Source organism: Macrobrachium rosenbergii, chromosome 43 (genome assembly GCF_040412425.1).
Source record: "Macrobrachium rosenbergii isolate ZJJX-2024 chromosome 43, ASM4041242v1, whole genome shotgun sequence".
In the NCBI taxonomy this organism is placed as follows: domain Eukaryota; kingdom Metazoa; phylum Arthropoda; class Malacostraca; order Decapoda; family Palaemonidae; genus Macrobrachium; species Macrobrachium rosenbergii.
The window spans coordinates 14,667,307-14,693,107 of NC_089783.1; the positions used below are offsets into that span (position 1 = coordinate 14,667,307).

The window sequence follows — 25,801 nt, forward strand, 5'->3', positions numbered from 1 at the left end:
GTTGAAACGTAGATATATATCAGTAAAAAATTTTCAATGAACTGGTACCTTGATACTTCTGTGACTGAGAATGTAAAAATGAGTTAGGTAAGTGCCACTTCTGAGAAAGGATGGTAGGTTACACTGTGAGAGTTCTACATATTGTATACTGAATAAATCCATGACACAGAGTCAGTTTCATGGTTTGCATAATCCGTGTGCATGAACAGTATGCAATTTATACAATGCACAAAAAACTGTGAAAGTACACGATAGTGTAAAACCATTCAAGATAAATATATTGAAATTAAATATAACATAGAATTTATCTATTTTCAATACGATTTCTACATATAATACATAATCAAGAGTAGTAAAATAAATAGAGAGCTAAGCTTAAGCTGCAATCAAAATGAAAACTACAAATGTACAAAACCCTAGGGGCAAATTTTGAGAGGTAATCTTTACCAACTACTGCAAAGTATTGCATCTCATTATATAAAGATACTTCTGCTTTAAGAAAAACAAAATCAAAATCAAAATAAGTGTTATTTGCACACTTTGAATTTTTTTTAGAGAAGTATCTACTGCATTTATCATGGATTCATCGAACTACTTAGCTTCCCTTGCTTTTCCTTTTCTCTGAGGCTGTTGCACTGGTAAAATACAAGATTGTAGGTAGTTCTATGCAATTACACATCCAATAATTTACTTCAACTATGGCATTTGTAATTTTCCCATTCCACTTCAAAATTCCATCACAGAGATGAGATACAAATTCAAGTTCTAAGTCTCATGTTATACTCCTTTATTTCATAAAAATAATTCTAAACATAACACTATAATCTCTTTCTTGCAACTTTTGAAAGATAAAGACCCTGTATATCATTCAAAGTCAAGGACTATACTCTTCTGGCAGATAAATGAACAAAACACCTCTTCCAAAGGTACTGTTGCTGTCAGGTCTTCCTGTTCTCCTTTTCCTGATTTTTGTCTTTATGTCTGAATGCCATGAAGACCTTTACTTCAATATGGAATATTTTTTACTATTATGGTCCAAGATCAATTAAATCTAAACATACAGTACTATCTTCCTTAAATATAGTTTTCCTGCTTTTACCTGTTACTGGTGAGGCAGCTATTTTACCAAGAAGCTAATAAAAATGGTACATGCACCTGACATTTCCAGTTATTACTGGTGTGACTCAAACCTTACAGTATTTTAAACAAATCTTTTTCATAATCATTAGTACACTTTTCATCAGCTTTAAATTATTTGAAAAATTATTACTTCCTGTGTTTCCCAGTTCTAAAGTTATTAGACTTAACAACATGCAGATACTAATTTTCAATAACATTATGGTATCATGTAAAAAATCAGTGGGCTACAGCTCCAGCACCCTATAACCTAAAATCTGGAAACCTCAGATACTTCCACACTCATGCTACTGCACTGAAACAACTCTTCAAAATATGGTATGGCGTTAGCACTATCGTATGTGATTTAATTGAAACGAGCCTTTGACATGATTCAAATTTTCTTAACTCTTAAACGCCTGTTGGACGTTTTAAACGTCGTCAAAAATTGTCTGTCGAATGCCGAGTGAACGTTGCAAACGTCGACTGAAAATGCTTTTTTTAAATATTCGCGGAAAAATAATTATAGGCCTAGTTTGCAGATTTCAAATCACGTGCCTTGGCGGATGCTGGGAGTTCACGGATCCAGGTGTTGTGTTGTTTTTGAGCGTCACCCAGACGCGCATGCGCGACTTCCCTCCTACTCATGCCAGATAGCATCAGAGTCGGACCTTGCGGGAGCGATATTTTGACGCAGACATGTTTTGCAGAACTTTGGCGAGTGTTTGCGTATTCGTGCTGCAACAGGACGTTTGTAGATATGTCACAAAGGCATCAGGACCGTGAAAGGCGCATACTGGCTGTCGGAAGTGAGCGTGAGGCGAGTTTTAGACTGGGATGCTGGAGAAGGACCCAGCATCCAAAGTGAATTTTAAACATTCGGTCAACTTTGACTCGACCAAATGATCGAAAAACGCATCCGTAAGCCATAATTATTACATTCGAGTAACAATCAATCATTTACCTTCATTTTGCAACAAACGGAAAGTCTCCAGCACAATATTTAGAATTTTGGTGAATTTTTGAAAAAAATTTTCCTCCGCTCATACGCCGCGAACTCCGCTGAAAAATCCTGTCATTTCTTGCGTCAGCTTGCCGTAATTTTTTCACGTTTCATATTATTTGTTACATAAAGTGTTATACATCAAAATGTGCGCAATTTCATGTAGAATACAACAAAAATATATCATTCCTTTAGCTCTTCACAGTGTTTTAATATTTACATCGAAATCACGATAACTGACAAAATTTTAACATTCGGTCAACTTTGACTCGACCGAAATGATCGAAAAACGCATTTGTAAGCCATAATTATTACATTCGAGTAACAATCAATCATTTACCTTCATTTTGCAACAAATGGAAAGTCTCTAGCACAATATTTAGAATTTTGGTGAATTTTTGAAAAAAAAAATTTCCTCCACTCTGCGCGCGAGAACTCTGCTGAAAATCCTGTCATTTCTTGCGTCAGCTTGCCGTAATTTTTTCGTCGTTTCATATTATTCGTTACATAAATACATCAAAATGTGCGCAATTTCATGTAGAATACAACAATTAATATATCATTCCTTTAGCTCTTCACAGTTTTTTAATATTTACATCGAAATCACGATAACTGACAAAATTTTAACATTCGGTCAACTTTGATTCGACCGAAATGATCGAAAAACGCATCCGTAAGCAATAATTATTACATTCGAGTAACAATCAATCATTTACCTTCATTTTGCAACAAACGGAAAGTTTCTAGCACATTATTTAGATTTTTGGTCAATTTTTTGAAAAAAAAAAAAAAAAAAAAAAAAATCCTTCCTTCAGCTCATGCATACTCCGCTGAAAATCCTGTCATTTCTTGCGTCAGCTTGCCATAATTTTTTGCCGTTTCATATTATTCGTTACATAAAGTGTTATACATCAAAATGTGCGCAATTTCATGTAGAATACAACAAAAAATATATCATTCCTTTAGCTCTTCACAGTTTTTTTTATATTTACATCGAAATAACGATAAATAGAAAAAATCAACCTTCGTCAACTTTAACTCGATCAAAATGGTTCAAAAATGCAATTGTAAGCTAAAAACTTACAGCCTAGTAATATTCAATCAATTTCCATCATTTTGGCACAATTGGAAAGTCTCTAGCACAATATTTTGATTTTTGGTGAATTTTTGAAAAAAACTTTTTTTACGTCGTCCATGAATTAAATTCATGCATCATTTTGTGATAATATTTTCTCTGTGTTGCTTTAATCGTTTTACAATCTGTTATATACCAAAATCATCGCAATTTAGTGTACAATACAACTAAAAATTTAACTCATTAGCTTCAACCGTTTTCCTTACAGCACGATTTGTATACAATTATATACGAGTTTTTTTTTTCGCTGTCATATATTCCAATATTTATATATGATAATATCTTTTTTTATTTCTGATGGTTGCATACTAAACTTCAGGCAATGAGAAAAAAAGGAGCCAAAAATGAACTCTTACTCTTGAAAACTAAGCGCGCTGTGATTTTTTGAAAAAACTTTTTTTCCGCTTCGGCGCTACCTCTCGGAGGCCACCAGCATACGGGAGACGTTTTTGAAAATAGGGTTAATATGCTGTTTGTAAGTAGCTACACAGAAACTCCAATGATCCTCAATTGCTGCTGTGATAAAGATAATTTTATATAGCATAGCAAAATGTTTTAGAACCTGAAGGAGATATGCCTTCTCCCTAAGAAAAAATCAATTTGTTAAATTCAGACACCATGGATGTCAAATTCAGCAATAATCCTTGTTTCTCACTGGTTTATTTGTTCTCTCATCATACAGTAGGGAGCACCTTATCAAGAATCAGAGCAAATTAGAGTTTTCTAGATTGCTACAATTTCCAGTGTACAGTATATCCAGCTATAGGCATGGCATAAGTTATCTGTTAGCCCTGCCAAGGTCATGATAATGAATAAATATAAATTTTAAATGAATATTACTTATAAGACAAACATTTTGCATATTGAATTTTTTTAATATTAAAGAAACTAAGTAATATTTAAAATAAAAATTCAAAATTTTTATAAAATTCACAAAAATCCTGATAAAACACTGCATAAGTTACAATAATAGTTCTTATATATAAAAATAAGTCACAATAATAGTTCTTATATATAAAAATAAATTACAGTAGAAATCAAAATGCATCGAAAAAATAATTAGTAAAATAAAAAGGCTAAATCTAATGTGTTACACTGCCGATTTTTACAAGCTTTTATTATAACTTGACTTCTACGTCTGTCTGTCTGTCTGTTTGGGTCAAATCTTGTAACTCAATTTTTGACCTGAAATTTTGCATGGTTAATTTTCGACCTGAAATTTTGCATGGTTACTCAATCCAAGTGACACTACAACTTTACATGATCAGTAGGTCAGCAGTGACCCCCAATGACCCTAGAGTGACCCTGTCTCAGTATCTCGGGATTTGTATGAAACTCTTCGGACTTTTCGTACCTTCTTTCACTCGGTAGATTAAGTTAATACGTAAACGCTATGGATTTTTCAAACCTTCTTTGGCTTGACATGATATCACAGTCTTTGACTCGACAGGATATCGCAGGATATCACATTTTTTCAGTCATAATCATAAGTTACAATTTCTGTCAAAACTAAAATAATAAAAAAGTAAAAAGTTTTTTTTAAACACTTTTATTAAAATGCACTAAAAAGTACAAAAATAAAAATTTTTTTGACACACACCAAGATTTTTTTACTATTAACCATGTACACAAAAATAAAAGCATGGGTGCCAAACATGGAAGGAAATGCTACGAGAAATAAGAAAATCCTGGTGTCTCAAAAAATTATTTTGTACTTTAATGCATTTTAATAAAAGCATGTTTAAAAAATGTTTTATTTTTTTTTTAATCTCAATTGTAAGTGTAAACAATGCATAGCCTAGGCTAACCTGGAACATTTTATTATGAGCTACTGAAAATAATATGAAAAACATGAAAAGATGACTAAGTAAACTACAGTACAGTAATGGAATGCACAGTACAGTACAGCAAATCATGGCACATTACTTATAAAATAAGAAAGCTAAACATTTGCCTAATACTATACAATTATTTTCAAACTTCAGTTATCATAAATCACTACCTATGACATGACTTGCTAATTTAACATATGCAAATACAAACCAAAAGTTCTGTAGATGTATCTATCTTTTTTTTTTTATATGTGTACATAGAATAACAAGTAAGCAACTGAATTCCTCTTCAAGCTCAGCTCAGCCCTTGAGAAAGAGAAAATAAAGAGAAATCTAACAGGAACAAGATTGGGGTCTACCACATTGAAACTTAAGACCTGCCCCTTACATCAAGAGCAAAATTATAGAGACCTTAGATAAGAGATGCAATGAAATTTTACACCTCTAAAGTAGAGAGCAAATCTTGATATCTTCTGTAAATAATACAAAAAAAGTCTTGGAACAAATACTAATTTTGGCAAAAACAATGATAAAATATAAGTTTTCACACTAAAATTTTTTATTTTGATAGGTACTGCACCTACTGTTAAAGATAGCTTACATCTCTGCGCTGATAGGCAAGTCAGCATTCAAACAAATGATTGAATGGCTGCCCAGATGACTGTCTAGTACAACTGTTCTCCACCAGGTGTGTTTTGAATATTTCAACTCATCAGAATTCTCCTTGACAGCTCACTAAGTTGTGGGGAGGCTGGGTGGATCTACTTTAACAGTAGGTAAGTATCCAAATAAATATTATAATAAAAATTTATATTATTTGGGATGAATCTTACCTCCTGTTAAAGACAGCTGATTCCCACATGATGATGGTGGGTAGTGCAGCTAGACAAAATCTGCTCTGCCAATTGAGCTAAAGGTTTCTTGCATGAAATCCAAAACATTCCTACCTGATCTGGAATTCTTTACGGCTCTTACTGCCACCATAAGTTGTATTCCATTCAGGGAGCAGGGCTCTTGTATGTGCAGTGAAGAGCACCCTTGTGGAGAAAAGAGCTTCAATTCAGCCAGAATGAAACAGAACCGGCGCGAGGGGACCCTTGTGCCTGGGTCCAAAAGTCCTATAAAATGACAGTCAACTAAAAATAAATACCTTTATAATATACAGGTATGCTATAATACAAAAAATGTACCTTCGTGCTCCAAAAAATATCAAAACCTGGTTCAGGAAAAGACTTTACTTGCTACTAATAGCAGACTAAGAGCTTTATTGTTTTCAGATTTGATTCTGCATACTTAAGGTAGTGAGCGGCAAAAACGTAACTGCACTTCTACTGCACTACATTAATCACATCCTCCATCAACAAATCGCCAATAAGCTAAGTGAAGTTGCAACAGCTCTCACATTATGAATGTTTACCTTCAATAAAGGTAAAAGGTATGGTGTTACTTCTCATGCAGTAGCCTAATCAAGTAAGTCACAGAGAGCTCATGTTCTTTGACAAAGACATTCTAGGTTTCTAAAACCACAAAACAAAGGATTAACTGTGCCTCTTCCAGGCTTAACCTTTGACAAAAACATTCTAGGTTTTCTTAACCCACAAAACAAAAGGTTAACTTTGCCTCTTCCAGGCTTAACCTTTGACAAATTCTACAACCACAAAACAAAAGGTTAGCATTGACTCTTCCAGGCTTAACATTTGACAAAAACACTATAGGTTTTTAAAACCACAAAACAAATGGTTAACTTCGCCTATTCCAGGCATAACCTATCTAAGCAAATTTAATTGCCGTAACAGGACAGAGAAATGTTTCCTCTTCTTCCCCACTAAAGAAGTTAAATTGGAATTCTTACAGTTCTCAGAAAAACTTAGCCTTAACATCATTCTCAGCTCTAAGGCAAAAAGATAAAAATACTATTCCCATTACAACAGCCTTAAGGAGTGTGCTTGCAACATATTTACTTTTTTAATTGTCAACAGTGCTAACAAAAAGATAGTTTCATAGTAAATACTTTAATGAGACTTATTCCAGATGCTCAAAAGGATTTACAGATAAAATTTTAGAACTGTGTCTAAATTCCAGATAGAGATTGATACTGAAGGGGTTCAGTCTCAACTGATCTCAACACCTAAGGTGCTGATCATTAAGCAGATCTAATTGCACGTGCCACAATACTGAGGAAAGCATAGAATGATAACCTTGGAAGTAAACAGCGAAAAACTCTTACTATATCTAAGAAAGCAGAGAAACTTTGATGTTTACATGGGTACAGGTGCTGAAAATTCCTCTAGAATGGCACCTAGAGCAATACACAAACTGCTCCTTCTGATACAAGGCCACAGTTGTTTTCCACTTGATTAAGGATAGAACCCATGATACCTTTGAAAATCCCCTTATTGGGGAGAGATAGTTCAGCATCTCCAAGGAGTTAAGTGTGAGATGCAGAAGTTAGTGGAACCACATGGAATTTGGTAGCTGAGTCGATTTCTCCTTAACAGAAGAGACATCTACCTTGAGAGCTATAGTGTCTGAAAATCATTTCCTCTGAGGCTACTAGGGCTCCATAGGAGTCACTCATTAATAACCATACACGAAATTTGTTCAATACTTTCTTTAGAGTAGATAATGGGTGAAGGCATGCCCATCCACCGCTCAAGCCTGAGAGTCCTCAGAGGAGTAGTAATACAATGGTCATTCCTAATCATACACATGCTACTTAGTCGATATTTGAGCACTCCTCACAATGAACTAATGAACCAATATCATGTAATTTCACTCAAAGAAGTTCTGGGAAATTGACAGAAAATCATAATGCAAAGAGACTGAGTCTAGTAAAGCAACAGATCCTTAGCCTTTGGAATACTGTTGACAAAGTTGGCTACTTGAACTAGCTGACTCGGCAGAAAAGAATTCTTGTTCCTAAAAGACAACACCATCTGCCTATAGGCAACAAATTCTTTGTGAATACTTAGAGAGGTGCTGTACACGAGCTGAAACAAAGCACCTTGAACAGCAATACCTTCTCTGCAAATAAAAATTGAAGGAACTTGCGAGACTGAGGATGTACTGATATGAGAAACACGTCCCTTGCATAACCACAGCAACATCGATCGTTCTTTTGGGAAGTCACTGAAACCATGCTGGAAAAAACCAAAAAGCATTGGGACAGATGCATAGAGTTGTTCAGTCTCAATAAGTCCAACACTTAGTGCCCATCCCCGGTTTTCTAGGAAAAAGTCGGAGGTAAAATCCCAGTTAATTACCAACACCTGCTCCATTGCATACCCTCTAATTACAACCTCCTACTGGAGAATGAGATATTTCTCCTGTAGAAAGACACAAAGGAACAGATACAGAAGACTAAACCAGTGGAGGAGAACCCAAAATCACCTCTCTCCTTCAGTACCTCCACCACTTAAGGTTCTGCTCCCAAGTCTCTCCAAGCATGCAAGGAGGCCTGCAACTGGCCTCCTACAGGAACCTGAGGGCTGAACAAATCCCCAAAAGGTATAAAATAAGATTTGTACCAATATATCCCCCATTATCACTTTAAAGGATCAGGCTTAGCAGGTGACCTTAAGAGAAACCAAAACAGCTGGGCTTCTGTGCAGAATAAGCCTTATACAACATATAGGAGCATAAGTGTTCTCACTTCCGAACCAATTTTGTATAAACATAAGAACATTAGCCTGCAGCATCAGAAAGGGATTTGACTGCACAAGGTAACAACTCTAACACTCTTCTCTCGCTAAACTTCTGCTGGAGCTAAAAACACTTAAAGCTGGTCCTAAAAATCCCTAAGCTGGTGCCTCAACCTCTCAAAGCTGGTGCAGAGAAGAGGCAATTATATTATGCAAAAGCTCAGCGAAAGATAAAAACTTCAATAATCTAAAGAGATCTGGACAACAAATTCCATCTCAGCATGTCCAAAGGACTTGTCAGTCTCGAGTTCATCTATTCAAAGGAACGAGACAAAGAAAACCGAATCTTTGATTGCAGATGGTTGTAGCACTGAAAGTGCCTGTATCATACGAGGCGGTTCTCTGAGACTTCAAAAAACCAGAAGACAAGCACTGGGTGATTTAAAAGATGCTTTGTGCACCAGAGTATGCACTCTAATTGGAGAAGGAAGCTTGGGTTCTTGTTCTCTAAATACCTACTGGGAGCCAAAATGCTCAGACAACCGAGACAGCTGGTGACAAGAGGTGACAGCAGCCAAGCACCCATAGTGAACCTGCAAATTGATGAAAGGGAGACAGAAATGCAGTCTGAAGCGCTCACCTGAGTCGACACAAGTCAGCTGAGCAAAAGAAAGCAACGCACCAAAGAAAACGGGAAACGTTGGGAGGCAGGGGGAAGAGGAGTTACGACTCTCCCACCTCAACAGACTTGAGAGCATTCCCATACAACACATCCTAAGAAAGCTAAGTAGCTAGAATAATATCTAGCTTGGAAGCAACAGAAAGATACCATATCCATGGTACGATTGGAAAGAGAAATATTAATTTACACATAAAAGCTTGAAAACTTATAAATTACATCAAAAAATTAAACAAACACTTTTGCATGGTTTCTCAGTGTTCGGAAATGTTCGTGTGTCTGTGGAAAACTCATGTATGACCATTAGTTAGGTTCCAATGAAAAATTCGTGTGTCTGTGAATTCGTGCAACTCGAATCGCGCAAGTTCGAGGTATTACTGTAGATATAACAATTGCAATTTTAGGAGCAGACTCCCTAAAAGCCCACAACATGCTGGTAGACGGAGCGAAACGGCAGCTGATCACACGACCCACCCCTGTAGCCCCACTCATGCTGACTCCAGCACCACAGATAAGTTGCCTCTTACAGGAGTTCCAAGAGGTATTTAAGGATGACCTGCAGTACGACCTAACCAAACCTGCAAGGAACCATGTCCAGCACCACAGTCACCGAAAATCCCCCAGTGCACACCCGTTTTAGATGGCTGGCCCCAGAAAACCTCATCCATACCAAACAAGCTTTCTGGGACATGGAATAGGCAGGAATATGCTAAAAAGCCTCCAACCCCTAGGCAGCATCTGCCCTGGTACCAAAACCTGACATAACCAACCAGATGGAGGGCGCCAAAATATTTACGAAGATCAACCTGTTGAAGGGATATTCCAAATCCCGGTCGCAAAGGAGGACATAGTAAAAAACGACCATTATTACCCCCTTCAGCATATACACCTTCAACTACAGCTGCTTCAGCCTTCAGAACTCAAGTGCGACCTTCCAACGTCTGATGGACGAAATCCTGGGCAACCCACCCTTCTGTGTCATCTATGTTGACTATATACAGTACTGATATTCAGCACCAACATCAAACACAAAGAGATATCAGGTCCTGCAAATATTTAAAGAAAACGGACTCACAGACCAAAAAGGCAAATGCGAATGGACAAAACCAGTAGCGTAATTCCTGGGCCACCAAATAAGCCCTGATGGTGTCAAGCCCGTCCCAACGAAGGTCCAGGCAATCATCAACTTCCCAAAACCAACAACAATCAAAGCAGTCCAAGAATTCACGGGAATGATTAACTATTACCATCGTTTCATACCCAAATTTGCTTAAATAATGGCCCCAATAAACTATGTTGGTACGAAAAACAAGATAAAGCCTTCACATTAGCTAAAAAAAGCAATCACCTCTGCTGCCACACTAATCTTTCCTTTACCCCATAGGTCCCTCACCCTAACAATGGATGCGAGTAGCAAAGTGATGGGCGCGGTACTCAAATAAGACACAGACGATGGTCGTCACCCGTTGGCATTCTTCAGCAAGAAGTTATCACCAGAAGAACAAAAGTACTCCACATTCAACCGAGAGTTATTGGCAGTCTCAGCAAGAAGTTATCACCAGAAGAACAAAAGTACTCCACATTCAACTGAGAGTTATTGGCAGTCCACAGAGCCATCCGCCACTTCCAACACATGCTAGGACGACGACAATTCGTGGTGCAGATGGACCACCTACAGCTGGTAAACACCTTCACCAAAAGCAGAGATGGGTGGTCAGCAAGACATCAGCGTCACCTATCGTCGACAGCAGAACACTCCTGTACCATCAGATACTTAAAGGGCTCTTCTAACAACGTGGCAGACGCCCTTTCCCGAAAACTCCATCAACACCGTCCAGATTGGGATATCATATCCCGAAATAGCACTGGCTCAGAATGATGGCATGGACCTACAGCGAGTTCAGCGGAAGAACCCCACTCTTACATGGAGTGACCTATCCATCAATGGGAAAGATGACCATCGCTTGTGAGACGAGTACCAGACACCCTCACCCATACCCACCGTTAAGGTTGAGAAAGAAAGCCTTCAACCCGCCCACAACCTGTCCCACCCACTGGGGCAGATCCACCGTCCAAACCTTTTTGGCGTGGTATGTCTGGTGGGGAATGAAGGTGGACATCAAAAAGTGGGAAAGAGAATGCCTCCCATGCCAAACAAAAAATAACGAGGCACACAGAGACACGGATGGGAGAATTTCAGACAACACAGCAATGACTGGCACAGATCCACTTTGACATCATGGGACCCCTGCCCCCTCTGAGGGGTACAGGTGTGTCTCCACGATCATCAACAGAAACACCAAATGGCCAGAAGCAATGCCAGTAAGGCAGCAGAGAGCAGAGAGTTGTGTGAAAGCACTAACAGAATGGGTCAGCAGGCATGGAGTACTGCAGTACATAAGCAACAGAAGAGCTAACTTCATCTTCACATTATGGAGCTTCCTTGCCGCCAGCCTCGGGACAAAACTCATGCACACAACAGCAGCATACAACCCAAAAGCAAATGGCATGGTGGAGTGGCCACACCAGTCCCTCAAATCATCACTCACCACCAGATGTCAGGGTGGGAAGCACTCTATGGCCAAGCATCCATTCATCCCTCTATAACGTTTGTAGAGCATTGGAAAATATCATGCCGGCAAAGACAACATACAACGTAGCAAGAAAAGAATACGTCCCCGAAGACCTTAAAAGAGCAAACTATGCATACATAAGAATAGATGCATACAAGTACCATCTCTCTCCAGCCTACTCGGGACCAAACTGCATACTACAACACAGAGAGAAAATGTATCAGATGACGGTGGATGGGAGAATCACCTGGGTCTCCACCGACAGACTAAAACCAGTCTATATCCCAGCCTGTGACCCACTTCCCTAGGCTTCCTTTCAAGGAGGGGGGGGGGTTACTGTGAGGTCCAGATCTGTTGCCAGGACCCTCAGGGCATCCTCGCTTCAAAACAAAATCTACATGATGCATGGAGTACACAGGTCCAGTGCTCCTGATTCAAATGATCTTTTATGCACTTTTCAGAAGATACTTTATGTCCTTGTCAGAAATGTAACTGCTAATGTATGTAAGGCATTGCAAGTTTTCCAACCATATGTATTTGAAATCTCTTCCTAAATTGTATACAGAATTGTTAACCATTCTTCAGCTGTGAGAAAACACATATGACTGTATATAGACATCCCTCTGTTTTTCCCTAATGTCAAATGCTACTTTTACATTCGCAAGAGTTTCTGACCTGTCAGAGATTTTGTGTCAGCATATTAGAATACCTTGAACCTGCCTATTACTCGCCACCTCGTTAAAAACCGACACAGTTCCCTGGCAGCAGATGCTTCCAATTGTCACTGGGCAGTCCTAGGCTCAGGCTACATATGGGCAAGGACACCAACACCTTACCTCTTAAGGGGAACACGAAAATGACTGCACACTGTGGGGGGACCTGGAACAGTTACCTAACTTTAATTCAGACAAACCTTTAACTGACTAAAATGAGGTTTGTGTCCTGTTCTGACTTCTCAATATGTTTTCCTGAAATGAAGGGGAGTGGATGATGGAGCTAAAGAAGTCTCAGTACTAGCTAAGGCATTAGCACAGGAAAAGCCAAGACCGAGTAAGAATAACTACATACGAAAGGCCTGGAGAAGGGGGAGAAATGACAGGGGTTGGTGACCTGACCTATTTGCTTTTGTAATCTATCTGCTTACCTTCTCTTCCTATACTAAAAAAACTTAAGCTGAAAGTCCTCCATAAATCCCTACTTCCTCACATCTGTTCTCAAGATCACACTTTAACCCCTGCAGCCAGCAGAAAAATCAGCATCCTGCTAACACAGTAATCATTCCTACAGAGCCTGATGTTCTTAGCCTTGATTCCAGTGGAAGGCATCCTAGGAAAAATATATGTATGGTACTGTGATAGCAGTAAACGGCCAAAACCATGCAATACCCACAAGGGCCTATACACTATGGCAGCAAGGAGAATTCTGACAAGAGCTAAAACATTTGAAACACCTGGTGGAGAACAGATGTACTAGACAGTCATCCAGGCAGCCATTTGATCTTTTGTTTGAAAGCCGACTCGCCTATCGGCACGGAGATATAAGCTATCTTTAACAGTAGGTAAGATTCATCCCAAACAATACAACTCAGGACTAGTAAGGACATAGAAAAATTATATACAGTAGTTAAAGTTATAAGGATATAGAAAAATTATATATTTAAAGTTATAAGGATATAGAAAAATTATATATTTAAAGTTACATAGGATATAGAAAAATTATATATTCAAAGTTACGAGGATATAAAAAATTATATATTTAAAGTTACACTCTATATAAACCTATAGCTATGTAGTTTTTGTAGAGTAACTGTGGAAATTAAAAGATAGCATATCATTTTACCAACAAAATTCTGGCTAAAATATCAGGTAAAAAATAGGATCAAGATGTAAAAAATGAAAAATGAATACACATCTACTACAAAAATGTGAGCCTTCACATAATTACTCGCTAGTATAAGTACAAGCTGACGACAATAAACATGCTGTCCATATAATCAAAAGAAGTCATGCACAAAATATCATAATTTGGAATTGACAGAATTCCATGATATCCAAAAGAATACTGATGACTATGTACAGTATACCTAAACAATCATTTGGCACCACTAACAATTAAACAGGGAGACTAATCACTCACCCACACAGGATATGGGTAGTCAAAAAACTCTTGAATTTGGGATGACATAACAGTTCTGTCCTCTTGCCAGTTACGCTTGAGGAAGATGATGTCCGAGAACCTCCATGACCAGCCAATTGTGGGGACGTATTTCATCATGTTTTTCACAAATACTTTGGCACTCTGAAATAAAATTGGTTGCATATAAATATACTACTTATGAAATAAGCACAATATGATTAAATAACATGACAAAATTTCACAGCATCTGATGACAAGATCATAGTACTCACAACAAGGAATTAAATGTCCAATTTAAGGCTTGAAAAAGTTGAAAGCATTTAAAAGATTAGAAAACTGCAAATAAGAATAAATAAAGGATAGTAGCATCAAGTTTGTAAACAAAGACAGGTTTTTGTGAAGGCACTGGAAGGGAGGTAGGTTATTTTCATGAAAATTTTATGAACTATAATGTTGAGCGTCTGTCTGTACCCTAAACCTTACATTTTCATTTAAGCAGGAAAATGAGGTGACTGCCTTGTGTTTAGAATCTTCAAGTAGCAACTTTAACGAAAAAGTTGGGCAATGACTCAGTGTGAACATACAGTACTACATAAAACATAATATATATACAGTATAATAAAGTCTGTGGCTTCTTTGAAAAGACAAGTAGGAGATCCATCATGCAAGTGTCAACCAAAATAAAATACAAACCGAACAGAGAAGAAGAGCAAATGAAAGAAAATTTAAAACGGAACATAAATCAAACAGCCTAATCAAATGAAGTTCTCTACAGTAAAGTGTGTCTCCTTTCCAATATAAAGTAAAGTGCTGTTTTACAGAAATAACAGAGGCCTGATCTGTTAAATAAGATAACAGTATCTAAATTATACAGAAAAAGCAAAGTTCTAAGTACCTCAAAGATCCAATGTTGAACTACCCAAATATTCTGTCATCCAAAATTACCAAGTGCCAGCCTCCATGAACTTGGCTATTAACTTCATCCATAATTTCCTTACTTAAGTGCTCCAGTATTGTTTTGCAATTCACCCAGCCTTACCTCTACCAAAATGAAATTATCTTTTTTGCAACTACTTGAGATGAAATATATGCATTCTATCATAAAGTTTGTCTCAGCACTCACCAAACAAGGGTACCATTTACAATGTGCCCTGTGTGGAACACTGTAGAAGGTATTGAAGGTTCTTTGTAGTATCCCTTGGTCACAGAAAATTTAAGAGATCATTACCTTTTTGTATACTTCCCCCAATCATCGTTCTCTGTTGCAGTTTTGAGAATACTGCAGATGAATTGTTTAATCTTGTTTTTTTGAGGTCAATGAAGCATGTTAATTATAGTTTTCTTACATTTTTTATGTAACTTGTTTATTCAAGATATTTTCTGACTGCCTGAGTTAACGTTATGAAACATTTACTTGTGGTAATGCAGTGCAATACGAGAATCATCAAGATCTGAGGGCAACTATATACATTAGCCATAGAGGGAGGGAGGGCAGACAGACATGAGACAATCTTGGTATTTCTTCCCTAGTGATCTCCAGCACAGAGTTGAATACAGTGTTCAGTTCAAAGCGATCTATTTTAGCATTAGCTGGAAGCAAGGATCAGCCTTTAAGTGAAACACACTGTGCTCAATATTATGAATAAATTTAATTTCTTTTGCTTACTTTTTACTCACATTATTTCTAAAGCCACAAGCCAGTATCACCATTGAGCCTCCTTTCATACATTGTGTGACACTTCAATCCTAAATGCATAGTTTTTTCCTTTTACTTTTCATTCACTCCCTTGGTATCTCCTCACCTTGTTAAAGATGTTGGACAGCTGTCCAACTTTAACTTTGTTTGAACTTTTTCTGCCTTCTCATTTTCTAAAAATGACATTAGCTATTAGTTCACTTTACACGGCAGCTTGAATTCAAAATTTTGCGGGTAACACTTCGCACGTTTGTATAGGTGACCAGTTCCGCCCACTAGCGGGAATATTAGGAATAACTTTAACAGACAACCTAAATCTGTTCATGCCTTATGGTCCATCAGCGGGGAGGTGGCTGGGCTCCGATCATGTAATTACTTGGTAAGTATATAAAAAACTTTATTTTATTACAAAAATGTCATTTTTATATAAGTAACTTACCAAGTAATTACATAGCTGATTCCCACATTGGTAAGAGATGGGATACATGGACATATTCTACTCCAAAAACATTATGTAATGAATTTGAAAACAGAAAAAACTGCTAACATTGAAAACCAATGCTTGTCGTTACCTATCAGCTAAGAGAACTACTGGGATACTGTCTCTGGTAGGTGCTCATCTTAACTCCGTGGCTAGCAAAGCATGATAGGTGCTCGCCCTTGCCCTGGGCATAGCACCAAAATAAAAACCAGACAACATTGTCACCTACACCTAGATAAAACCACAACCCATCCACTGAGAGTGGTGGGTGCTTCAGGTACACTGTACCCCCCCGCTCCGCAAAAAGCTCGACACATTACAAGGTGAAGAGACAGTAGGAAAAAACAATCCTATGCTTCCTTCCGTGATACCACACCAGTCACTAGGTATGGTCTCAAGGCACTGAAAGATTCAACACTGTTTAACTTCCATTAAAAATAGTGAGACACGAAGAACGATTACATTCCAAGTAGTTCGAAGGCAGAATGGACATACAAGGCATAAAATGTATGCAAGCTCAAAAGGTAGATGCTATCATGACGTCTTTAGCTTCACTTAAAAGAAGCCAAACTGCTCTCTTAATTCTGAGTGTGTCCCAAGTTAGAAGTCGACGAGGGCAATACATTCTAGTCAGTGAATGAAACAGATCTTGCCATATCACCATATGTAGAGGATGGTCCTCTGAAAAACTCTAAAAGGACAGAGACCTCCCTATTCTCCCACAGAGCTGGAGAGGGCTTGAACACTCAGACAATGATCTGGTGTCAGGCTGTAGCTGGCGCCAGAAAGCGCTGAGCGTCAGTTGAGCCAAGTGCTCAGGACTGGTGGGCACTAGTGGGAGCTAGCAGGCACCCGTGGGAGCTAGCGGGTGCTCGTGGGAGCTAGCGGGCATTTGTGGGAGCTGGCAGCCACTCAGGGCAAGAGCAGGTGCCAGGCTGGGTGCCAGGCGAGCTGGGAGCCAGACGAGTCAAAAGCTCATGGCTCTAGAAGCTCCATAGATGACGCAAGCGTGTAGCTGTCGCTCAGACAGGTGAGCTAAATGATCGGGATCACTTGAAAAGAAAGCAAGAAGCAGAGGACAGCTATACTTCCAGTAGGGCTATGTGGAATGGAAGTAGAGATGCGGAGGACGAATATAATTCCAGTAGGACTAAGTAAAATAGAAGTAAAGGACAAATGAGCCTGAAAGCTAAGGTGGAAGAGGCTGCTCTATGTCCTTGACTTTCACTTAAAAGGCAAAATGTTTCCTTAACCCTTAAACGCCGACTGGACGTATCATACGTCGACTAAAATTGTCTGTTGGGTGCCAAGTGGACGTACCGTACGTCGACTACAAAAAATTTCAACCTTCGGTCAACTTTGACTCGACCGAAATGGTCAAAAAACGCAATTGTAAGCTAAAACTCTTACATTCTAGTAATATTCAATCATTTACCTTCATTTTGCAACAAATTGGAAGTCTCTAGCACAATATTTCGATTTATGGTGAATTTTTGAAAAAACTTTTTCCTTACGCCCACACGGTAACTTGGCCGAAAATTTCAGAAATTCTTTCGTCATTTTGTCGTGATTTTTGCACCGTTTTATATTAGTCGTTACATAAAGTTTTATATATGAAAATGTGTGCAATTTCATGTAAAATACAACAAAAAACAACCCATGGTTGTAACTTTCATCAGTTTGGAAATATTTTCATATAAATCACGATAAGTGCCAAAATTTCAACCTTCGGTCAACTTTGACTCGACCGAAATGGTAAAAAAATGCAATTGTAAGCTAAAACTCTTACATTCTAGTAATATTCAATCATTTACTTTCATTTTGCAACAAATTGGAAGTGTCTAGCACAATATTTAGATTTATGGTGAATTTTTGAAAAAAACATTTTCCTTATGTCCGCGCCAGAAATTCTTTCGTCACGTTGTCGTAATGTTTGCACCGTTTTATATTAGTCGTTACATAAAGTTTTATATATGAAAATGTGCGCAATTTCATGTAGAATACAACAAAAAATAACTCATGGTTGTAGCTTTAAACAGTTTTGAAATATTTTTATATAAATCACAATAAGTGCCAAAATTTCAACCTTCGGTCAACTTTAACTCGACCGAAATGGTCGAAAAACGCAATTATAAGCTAAAACTCTTACATTCTAGTAACATTCAATCATGTACCTTCATTTTGCAACAAACTGGAAGTCTCTAGCACAATATTTCGATTTATGGTGAATTTAAAAAAAAAAACTTTTTCCTTACATCTGCGCTTGGTAACTCGGCCGAACATCTCAGAATTCTTTCGTCACTTTGTCATAATTTTTGCACCATTTTACATTAGTCGTTACATAAACTTTTATATATGAAAATGTGCACAATTTCATGTAGAATACAACAGAAAATAACTCATGGTTGTAGCTTTCATCAGTTTTGAAATATTTTCATATAAATCACGATAAGTGCCAAAATTTCAACCTTCGGTCAACTTTGACTCAACTGAAATGGTTGAAAAATGCAATTGTAAGCTAAAACTCTTACATTCTAGTAATATTCAATCATTTACCTTCATTTTGCAACAAATTGGAAGTCTGTAGCACAATATTTCGATTTATGGTGAATTTTTGAAAAAACTTTTCCTTATGTCCGCTATGGGTAACTCGGCCGAACATCTCAGAAATTCTTTAAATCACGTTATCGTAATGTTTGCACCGTTTTATATTAGTCGTTACATAAAGTTTTATATATGAAAATGTGTGCAATTTCATGTAGAATACAACAACAAATAACTCATGGTTGTAGCTTTTATCAGTTTTGAGATATTTTCATATGAAACACGATAAAAATGGTCGAAAACTGCAATTGTAAGCTAAAACACTTACAGTCTACTAATAATCAATCAATTACCTTCATTTTTCAACAAACGGGAGGTCTCTAGCACAATATTTCAATTTATGGTGAATTTTTGAAAAAAACTTTTTTTTTACGTCTGCGCGTTACGAATTCATGCATCATTTTGCGATAATATTTTCTCTGTGTTGCTTTGATTGTTTTACAATTTGTTATATACCAAAATCATTGCAATTTAGTGTACAATACAAAGAAAAAAAAAATAACTCATTAGCTTTAACCGTTTTGCTAACAGCGTGATTTGTATACAATTATATATGAAATTTTTTTTCACGCTGCCATATATTTCAATATTTATATATGATAATGATATTTTTTTCATTTCTGATGGTTGCATACTAAACTTCAGGCAATGACAAAAAAAATGGAGCCAAAAATGAACTCTTAATCTTAAAACTAAGCGTGCTGTGATTTTTTTAAAAAAACTTTTTTTCCGCTTCGGCGCTAACTCCCGAACTCTGCCGGCATACGACAGACACTTTTGTAAATAGAGGCTTGGCGTTAGAGGGTTAATATAGCATACTTCCACGTAGTATCGTATGCTTTTTCAATGTCAAAAAAGACAACTATAGTAATTTGTTTTAATTCAAAACCTCTACATATATGGTCTTCCAAGTCAGAGAAAGAATCTAATGTAGATATGTTACATTGTAACCCGAGCTGAGTGGGAGTCAAAATTTTGTTTTCTCGAATGTGCCATGTTAGTTCAGCAATTACCATTTTCTCTAACAATTTGCATAAGCAGCTTGTTAAAGAAACTGGTCTGTAATTATTTATATTACTGGGATCCTTTCCAGGTTTGGGGATAGGAATAATTATAGCTTTACGCCATTCACCTGGAAATAAATTTCGAAGCCATAAATGATTATAAAACTCTAGTAAGTATGACTTTGCTAAAGGTGCTAGATCATCTCAAAACAAATATTGTTACCTCCAGGAGCAGATTTACTGCTCTTCAACAGAGCATATTATAACTTTGACATATTAAATTTTCTATTATAATATATATCTTTTATTATTTCAAAATTTATTGTTATTAATTCTATTCTATTTTTCCTTGTCCAGAAGTGTTCATCTAAATTATCACTAGTTACATTTGCTAAATTTTCTCCAATTATAGTACTTATTTCTTTTGGATCAAGTATTCTTTTCCCATCTTTTAATATGGCATGTCTAGGTGGTTTAACATGGGTACCATTTATTTTCCTGAATTTTTCCCATATTTTTTGTATGGGAGTATTATTAGAGAGATCAGATACATATTTCCTCCATGAAATGATTCTCCCTTGAATTACTTCTTTTTTAAATTTTGCAGATATCTTGTTGTATAGAGGTTTTAATGTATCAATTCCTAATAATAATATAGTAATTTTTTGTAAAGTTCCTTCTAATATATGTATTGTTTTATTTATTTTACTGAATTTTTTATTCAAATCATCTAATCATCTTCCTACTGAGTGTTTTATATTTATTAATTATGTTAGTTTATCAAACCACCATGGAACTTTGCATTTTGTTGGATGGGGTTTCGAGTTTGGTATTGCTTTATCAGCAGCATTTCTAATGAAATCAGCAAGAAATTTATTAGTTTCATTATGGTCTTTTAAATATTCAAATGGTGGGATATTTCTAGTGTGCATTTCATATCACTCCCAATCTGCTTTATAAATGTTATTGTGAGGGACATGTTTTGCAGGATTATTTTTTAATAAGAAAATTAATATTGGGAAATGATCACTGGTGTGCAAGTCATCAACTGTATTCCAATCTAATCTGTCCCCTATACTTGTTGTACATATGAGTTAAGTCTGCTGAGGAAAATGTTCCATGTGTTTTTGAAAAACATGAGCTAATTTCATCATCATTTATACAGCACATGTCGTTTAAATCCATGAACTCTTCTATTTTACTCCCAGTTCTATTTGAATTTGTATAATTACAGTCCCATATTGGGTTGTGAGCATTAAAATCACCTACTATTAACGTAGGTTCTTTGTTATTGTTGAGTAAATCTCTAAGTTTATCAATGTCGTAATTTTTATTAGATTGGCTGTATAAATTGTAAATTATGTAATCTTCATTTTTTATTCGTATTTTAATACTTGATATTTGCAAGTCAGTAAAGTTTACAAGTACTCTGTCATAACACACTTTGTTATGTACATATACTGTACAGCAGTACCTACACTTCCTTCTTCCTCTCTAGATGTAGATACTAAGGTATATTTACTATTGTTGATATTCTTTTGTTGATATGTTGTAAACATAATATCACTGGTTCATATTCCCTTAGTAATTGTTGTATTTCTCCCAAATGTAATCTGGTCTGTAGACCATTTACGTTCCATTGTATAACACAATTATTGAAAATATCACGTTAGTATATTATTTCTTTATGTGGATCATCAATTTGCATTTTTTCTAAAATTTTATTTACAACATTCATTTGCTTTTCTTTATAAGACATTAGGTGTCCAATGCACATACAGCCCTTTTCGTGACTGTCTAAAATAGTAGTTTCTTTATTTCTGTATCTTATGAAATTTTGCATAGTGTTTGTTAAACTGTATTTTGTTATGCTTTTGTTTTTGTTGCACAGTTCAGTGAAACATTAATTACATCCACATGTGTTTTCATGTGTCGTTTTTTCACTTACTCTTGCTGCACCAATTATTGGTGATGGAGTAATCTGTTCTTCCATCACATAATCATTCTTGTCAATGGTTTGTTCCTCTACTATTTCTTTGATGTTCTGGTTATGTTTCCATTGGTTTTATTATTATTTTAGGAGACAAAGGTATATTCCTATCATTTTTTGGCTTAAGTTCTTTCTTCAGGCCTCCCGCCTTTAGTTTAATGGATGTTTCTCTATTAATGGTTGGTTTTTTGTTGGTCTTGGGTGGCATTCTCTCTAAAGGCCTCTTTTTTACCTTTAGCCTCTAATTCATCACAAATATCTTCTAATATTTATGTGGTGCTTGTATTGTCTTCTAGTGTTTCCATTTCTCTTAATATCTCAAATGAATCTGAACAAATATTTGTATACTTTTCTGGGTTCTTTGCTACATTAGTTTCTTCTTGCAAAGTAGTTATTTTTCTTTGAGACTGATCTATCAGGTTTTGTTACTCTTATCTATTTCCATTTTTGCTTCATTGTTTGATTTTATTACAGTAGAAAACATTCACTTCCTAGCAGGATCATGCATTCCATAGGCATTCCTGTGCTTTCTTGAAGTAGTTTTAATTCTGTATCGCATATATAATTGATACACACCTTAGATCTTGCATGGTGATTTTGTCCACAATTCAAGCATTTTGGTTCACCACACCTCCACTGTGTGGATGCTTGTTAGATCCACAATATGCACATGTAGATGTATTATGGCAATTTTTCCTTGTATGTCCATACATACTACAGTTTTGGCACCATAGTGGTTTTGGAACATACGGTCTCAGTTCTCTGCTCTGGCCTAAGATTTTAATTTTTAAGGGTAATTCAAGGCCTTCAAATTTTATCTTTGCTATTCTCAGAGTTTTTCCATTACACCGTCTACTGGCTATGTTGTATATTTTGCAATCTTGTACATTGTTGTACCTTTTTGAAGGGAACCCAGCGATATATTCTTTTCTATTGGTTCTTCATCATTATCAGGGAGTACTATGGTACCCTGTATACTGTTCATTTGTCATGTTTTTTTTTTATAAGTACAGTACTTTTATATTATCAATATTTTTTTATAGTTAAGTCATTTTCTGATTGATTTTTTGTTGTGGTTTCTATCAACCACATCTGCTCTTTTATTTGTCTGAATGACATTTCAGTAGTTGATTGTCGATTCAACAGGAAGTTTCTATTTTCAATGCTGATATTTTCTTCTCTGTTTCTAAAGTCAGGAATCTTGACCATCTCCCACTTCCAAGGAGGGAGTCGAAGTGAGTCAGGGTTGGGTCAAGATTTTTTTTTTTTGGTTTGCTTTTTATTGGAACATAGGGCTCCAGTGTAATTGCATTAGTATTTTTTTTTTATTTTTCCAGAGAAAGGTTGTCAGAGGAGGTTCCAGCAGTTGTCAACTGTGCCAAGTTGCTACCATCAAAGGGCCCAGGGGTACTTAAATCTTTAAAACTACTAGGCATAAAGACTGAAGTATAAAAAATATAAACCTTAAAACCTTAAAAAGATATCATCAGCCTTTCATGGAGTCTATTCCTCCACCAATGGCACACGTGAGAACTGACTCCCAAATGTCTGCGTCCCTACCCTACCCCATAGGGGATGGCACAACATGATTAGAGTGGCCCAAGTGTAAGCCAAACCCACTTGCTAGGACTGAGAGTATTACAAGAATACAATCATCCCCACCCTAATCATGTTATGGGCAAACTGAATAGAATGCCGAGAGTCCTATAGCTAGAACCAGATGCCCTGGAATCCGTGGTCCAGCCCTAAAGAATAGTTCCACCTTTCAGCTATCAATCTGATAACTCTCAGGTCCAAACATTATTGGGCAGTTGATGGTCCTACCACAGTTCCCACTACTTAGCTTCAGATATACAGTACACTCAATCCCAGCTATGATATCTTTTTTCTTATTTATCAGGTCCAATAAATTTTACGAAAAGTGGAAAATTCCACAAAATTAGTCCAAAGAAATATATAATAATATATGAGACTCTTGGACTCAAGCCTGGGAACAAATTCCTGGGATTCAAGAGCCCCCTCACCACGTCAAGGTGGTCCCACATCGAGGGGGAATTTTAATTCGGACAAACTTCGTACTCGCCAAAATAAGGTTTATGTCCTGTTCTAGCTTCTCTCACCAAAATAAGGCTTATATCCTGCTCTAGCTTCTCAATATGCTTTTCCTGAACCAGATGGGGAGCGGAACACAGAGCTAAATAGGAAGTCTCAGTACTAACAAAAGCATTATCAGAGGAAACGCCAAGACTGAGTAAGATACCTACAGACGAAGGACCTGGAGAAGGTGGAGAAATGACAGGTTGGTGACTTGACCTGACTAGTTGCTTTCGCAATCTATCTGCTTCCCTTCTCTTCCTACACTTACAAACTTAAGCTGAAAGTCTTTCGAAATTCCCTACTTCATAACATCTATTCTCAAGATCACACTTTCTACCACTGCAGCTGGCACAGAGTGCTTAGCTCTTCAAAAATCACATCCTGCTCACACAGTAATCATTCCTACAGAGCCTGATGTTCTTACCCTTGATTACAGAAGGGGGCATCCAAGGAAAATTAAATATACAGTAGTACTGTGATAGCAGCAAACAGCCAAAAACATAAAATACCAACAAGAGCCTATACACAATGGCAGCAAGGAGAATTCGGACGAGCTAAAACATCTGAAACACACCTGGTGGATAATAGGTTTACTAGACAGTCATCCAGCCAGCCATTCAATCTTTTGTTTGAATGGTGACTTGCCTACTAGCACAGCAATATAGGTTATCTTTAACAGTAGGTACGGTTCAACCCATATAAAATATTTTAAGGTATGTGTAAATGCTGGTTTACATTTAGTTGTGTGCTTTGAGGGAGAGTTATAGCCTTGACAACCTTGAGAGGTTTTCACCAATTCTGACATTTCACGGACTGGCTAGAAGTAAAGTGTGTTAAAAGTGAGGCCCCACAAATATGGCACACAAAGTACATTACGTTAAAAACAGAAAAGCAGTTAAATATGTTTTTAAGGCTTGAAATTTCTAACCTGAATGGTGGTTATAAACCTTACTTCCATTTTTAAGCTATGATGGTAAATGAGAAGCAAGAAAGAAGAGAATGAAATAGGAAAGAAAAAATACAAGAGTGGGTGAAGAAAATAAAGAATGAAGAGAGACAAAAGGGATAGGGAGAAGGAGGAAGAGAAGGAAAAACTTACCCCAAGCATTTGCGATCGATCAGCAACAATCCAACCCATTAACCAATCCACCTCATATGTGTGATTCATTATAAGCAAGGCATGTTCTTTACCCTTGTATTTATAGCTTTCATCTGAAGCATACACTTTGAGGTCTGTCTCTGACCACCATTCTGCCAGAAACAGAATTTCTGAAAAACAAAAGAAATGGGGGTGGATAAAGCAAAAAACCAAACACAACAGTGAAAATAGACTTACCCCCAAAGTCTGCGATCGATCAGCAACAATCCACCCCATTAACCAATCCACTTCATAAGTGTGATTCATTATGATTAAGGCATGCTCTTTGCCCCAATTTTTAAAGCTTTCATCTGCAGCAAAAACTCTGATGTCTGTTTCCGACCACCATTCAGCTAAAAACAGAATTTCTGAAAAATACAAGAAAATGAATATAAACATTGCACAATCAACAGCAATAGGATGAAATCACATCATGCAAAAGCAGTTCTTCACATCATGGACAAGTCAAATGGCAAAAGGCTTTTATTACAGACATCACAACTACTATACAGTGCTTAGAAAGATCCATTAATATTTGCAAAGCTCAAAACTTTGGTATTTCCATCCAGATATTACATCTACCCTCCAACATTCAAGACTAATTCATAAATTCACATGATGTATGTAGGGCCTAAAGCAAAGAAAAATATGCAGTCAATTTAACATTCACAAATCT

The 25,801-nt window shown here is 36.8% G+C and overlaps 1 protein-coding gene across 4 annotated transcripts in view; it reads right to left on the bottom strand.

The window, feature by feature from the left end:
- The window catches only part of LOC136828589 (1-acyl-sn-glycerol-3-phosphate acyltransferase delta-like), a 136,753-nt gene that overhangs the window by 47,452 nt on the left and 63,500 nt on the right, over window positions 1-25,801 (bottom strand). For 3 of the 4 annotated variants that reach the window (XM_067086603.1, XM_067086607.1, XM_067086604.1), the window contains exons 3-4: window positions 25,324-25,493; window positions 14,116-14,277 (exon numbers count right to left, since the gene is read on the bottom strand). In XM_067086603.1, the coding sequence (XP_066942704.1) occupies window positions 14,116-14,277; window positions 25,324-25,493 (332 nt within the window). Of the gene's footprint in view, window positions 1-14,115; window positions 14,278-25,086; window positions 25,257-25,323; window positions 25,494-25,801 lie in introns of all 4 variants that reach the window. The other variant, XM_067086605.1, reaches the window with a different exon arrangement.